Source organism: Lepus europaeus, chromosome 3, assembly GCF_033115175.1.
Source record: "Lepus europaeus isolate LE1 chromosome 3, mLepTim1.pri, whole genome shotgun sequence".
NCBI classification, from domain to species: domain Eukaryota; kingdom Metazoa; phylum Chordata; class Mammalia; order Lagomorpha; family Leporidae; genus Lepus; species Lepus europaeus.
The window spans coordinates 30,093,446-30,097,256 of NC_084829.1; the positions used below are offsets into that span (position 1 = coordinate 30,093,446).

Sequence of the window (3,811 nt, forward strand, 5' to 3'; positions counted from 1 at the left end):
AATATCTAAAGGTTACTAGAAACGAGGAGGTACTTAAAATATAAGTAGAAAAAGAAAAGGAAACTATGTCTGCCACGAAACCTATCATAAAGTTGCAATTATCGTCTCTGCAGATTGAAAAGGACCTATAGTAGTAATTAATCTTTTGCTTTGATATAATCAATTATTTCCAGTTAGCATGATCCACCTCTTCATGATGGTTGATCCAAAGAGAGTTTTCTTCCCCATCCATGTATGTGAAATGAATGCCCTCATAGTTTGAGAACAACCAATGAACAATAAGTTCTGGAAGAAGCCATGTGCTCAGGTCTTTGGCTGTTGCTATAATTAACTTTTTGAAAACAAAACATGGGGGTCAGCATTGTGGCATAGTGAGTTAAGCCATTTCTTGCAGCACTGGCATCCCATATGGCCAATGGTTGGAGTGCCAGCTACTCCACTTCTGATCTAGCTCCCTGATAATGTGCCTAAGCAAGCAGCAGAGGATGGCCCAAGTACTTGGGCCCTTGCACCTATGTGGGAGACCTGTAGGAAGCTCATGGCTCCTGGCTTCAGATCAGCCCAGCTGCAGCCATTGCAGCCATTTAGGGAGTGAACCAGGAAATGAATAATCTTTCCTCCCCCTTCTCCCCATGTCCTGATCTCTCTCTCTCTCTGTATATATATATATATGTGTGTGTGTGTGTGTGTGTGTGTGTATGTATCTTTTAATCTCTCTTATACTCTCCTCTCCCTCTTTTCCTCCTTCACTCCTTCCCTCCAGTCTGTCAGGTTTCCCCCAATAAACTCTTTCTCTTAAAAAAAATGAAGGAACCAGTGTTTCCAATCCACATTACTGGGAAAATATCTGGTGGCAAAAAAAAAATTGAAGTGTTGAAATGACAGAAATCTTTTTGAGTTGGACAAGATATTACTTGCTCCTGTCTCCAATCTCCATTAATTGATTAATTTACTCAATTTGTGACAAATGCCATCTTTTGTATACCAAACATTGGAGCTACCCTGGCAAAGAAAATCAGATGCAGGTTCTACAATATTGTACATGTTTTCTGAAGAACAACAACGTTAAACAACATAAAAATAAAATAAATATGATTGTATTCTCCATATTACAAATGTGGTACCCTCAGAAGGTGCTGTGACAAGACATAAAATGTAAATTTGACCACCAAAAAAGCAAGGAAGACTTCCCTAAGAAAGGCATCAATTAAACTAAAACTATGTGGTTCAGAGTTCACATAAAGTGAAGATAAACAATATGGTGCACTTACGGGAATGCAATGCATCCACAGTGGCTGAGGAGTGGAGAATGAGTAGATGATGGTGCAAGATGAGATGGCAAGGTACTGTAAAATAAAAATACACTGAGTTTGGAAAATATGTTAGGGATTGCATTTTTTGTGAAAGAAATGGTTTTCCAGATAACTTGTTTTAAACCAAGAAGTGACACAATATTTTCTTTTAAGGAACTATCTCTCTGGCTGCACTCTGAGCAACGTATTCAATGGAGCAAGTGCCAGCATGCTAACCAATTAGGAGGCTAGCAGTACACCAGTCAATGAACAGTAGCTTGAGCCAAAACAGGTACTAAATCGATGGATAGAAACATTTCCTGAGCTCCTACTACATGCCGACCACTAAGCTGAGGACTAAGATGCAGCCTCTGCTTTCAAAGGAACTTTGGTCAAAAGCAGCTTCACACCAAGCAATAACCACATCACATGGAACTAAACTGAATTAGCATAGCTCTTTCACATTTAGAGAATTTCAGGAAGCCTCGCACCCTCACTTCATTGTATTTGTGCCTCCTCAATTGACCGTCCTTTATGAATTCAACTCTTGTCTCTCCTATTGCTATTTTAGTTTCTCTTCTCCAGTTCCCAGATTGCTGGTATAAGGGAGACCTATCTGCAAGAGGCAAGATCCATCACTCTGGTACCTGCGTGAGTGAACCCCACTCACACTAAGACTTTTTGCAGCACAAAAAGGCTAGAATGAACTGCAGCAAGACTCCTGGCTTTGTTCTCTCGGGAGTGTCCAATGATGCAGAGAAATGGCAATTTCTTTTTCTTCTTTTCTTGACTTTATACTTGCTGGGCCTTCTAGGAAATCTGATTCTTCTGCTGGCTATCATTACTGACATCCGCCTCCACACGCCCATGTACTTCTTCCTCAGCCAGCTCTCCTTTGTGGACCTCTGCTTCACTACTACCACAACGCCCAAAATGCTGGGAGACTTGTGGACTAGGAGTGGATCCATCTCTTTCTCTGGGTGCCTGACACAATTATATTTTTTTGCTGTTTTTGCTGATATGGACAACCTGCTTTTGATGGTCATGGCCATTGACCGCTATGCTGCTATTTGCCATCCTCTGTGGTACCCACTCCTAATGACTCCTTGCAGATGTGGGGGACTAGTGGGTGTGTCATGGGGAGTGGCCCACTCTGTATCTCTGATCCATACTATATTGCTATCCCAACTATCTTTCTATACTAACCAAGACATTCCTCATTATTTCTGTGACTTTGGCCCACTTTTGTGGCTTTCCTGTTCTGATACCCACCTCAATGAGGATCTGATGATGGCTCTGGCTGGGTTTTTAGGAATGATGCCCTTGCTCTGCATCATAAGTTCTTATGCTCATATTTTCTATGCTGTGGTTAGGGTTCCGTCAGCACAGGGGAAAAGGAAAGCCCTGGCCACATGCAGCTCCCACATCTCCATGGTCATTCTCTTCTACAGCACAGTCTTTGCCACATACCTGAAACCCCCATCAACTTCTCACTCATCTGGGGAACTGGTTGCTGCAGTCATGTATACCTTGGTGATTCCAACTCTGAACCCTTTTATTTATAGTCTGAGAAATAAGGATGTGAAAAGTTCACTGAAAATGATTCTAGGCATGAAGAATTTTCAGGATTAGGATTAACCAAGCACTTGAGGAAACATTGCTCCCTTCTTCTGTACCACTCTTACAAAGCAAATCAGACAGTAGACTCATAGAATGGCAAATGTCCTAAATAGCACTCTGCCCTTAAGGCATTCAGATCTGGCTGAAGAGCCCATGAGAGTATTGTAGGCATGGAAAGCCAAGATACCATGGAAAAGAAAAAAAAACCCTAAATGAAAGATCTCTGCGAGTGAGATCCCAGTGGAAAGAACAGGTCATCAAAGAAGGAGGTACCTTTCTCTGAAGGGAAGAGAGAACTTCCACTTTGACTATGAGCTTTTCTAAATAAAATAGGAGTTGGTGAATTCAAAAGGCTTCCATAGTCTTGGCAGCTCATGACAAGAGCCTAGGGAGATTACTGACACCATAAACAAAAGTGTCAATTGTTAAGTCAACAACAGGAGTCACTGTGCACTTACACCCCATGTAGGATCTCTGTTCTTAATGTGTTGTACAATGTGAATTAATTCTATAACTAGTACTGAAGCAGTACTTTACACCTTGTGTTTCTGTGTGGGTGCAAACTGTTGAAATCTTTACTTAATATATACTAAATTGATCTTCTGTATATAAAGAGAATTGAAAATGAATCTTGATGTGAATGGAATGGGAGAAGGAGCAGTTGTGGGTGGGAGGGAAGTTATGGGGGGTGGGGGAAGCCATTGTAATGCATAAGCTATACTTTGGAAATTTATATTTATTAAATAGAAGTTAAAAAAAACAACAAAGTAAATCCGTTAACACCACAGCTGCTAGGAGTGTTGCACTATCTGCCAGAAAGAATGCTGGATTAAATCAGCTCTTCTTTAAATTGCCTTCTAACATTAATATCTCTGAAAGTTGGTTAGCTACTGACATCA

The 3,811-nt window shown here is 40.9% G+C and overlaps 1 protein-coding gene across 1 annotated transcript; it reads left to right on the plus strand.

The window, feature by feature from the left end:
• Positions 1-1,994: 1,994 nt before the first annotated feature.
• On the plus strand, positions 1,995-2,924 carry LOC133756797 (olfactory receptor 1G1-like). Its single transcript, XM_062187388.1, has one exon. The coding sequence runs from the start codon at positions 1,995-1,997 to the stop codon at positions 2,922-2,924; it is 930 nt and encodes a 309-aa protein (XP_062043372.1).
• The last annotated feature ends 887 nt before the right edge of the window (positions 2,925-3,811 follow it).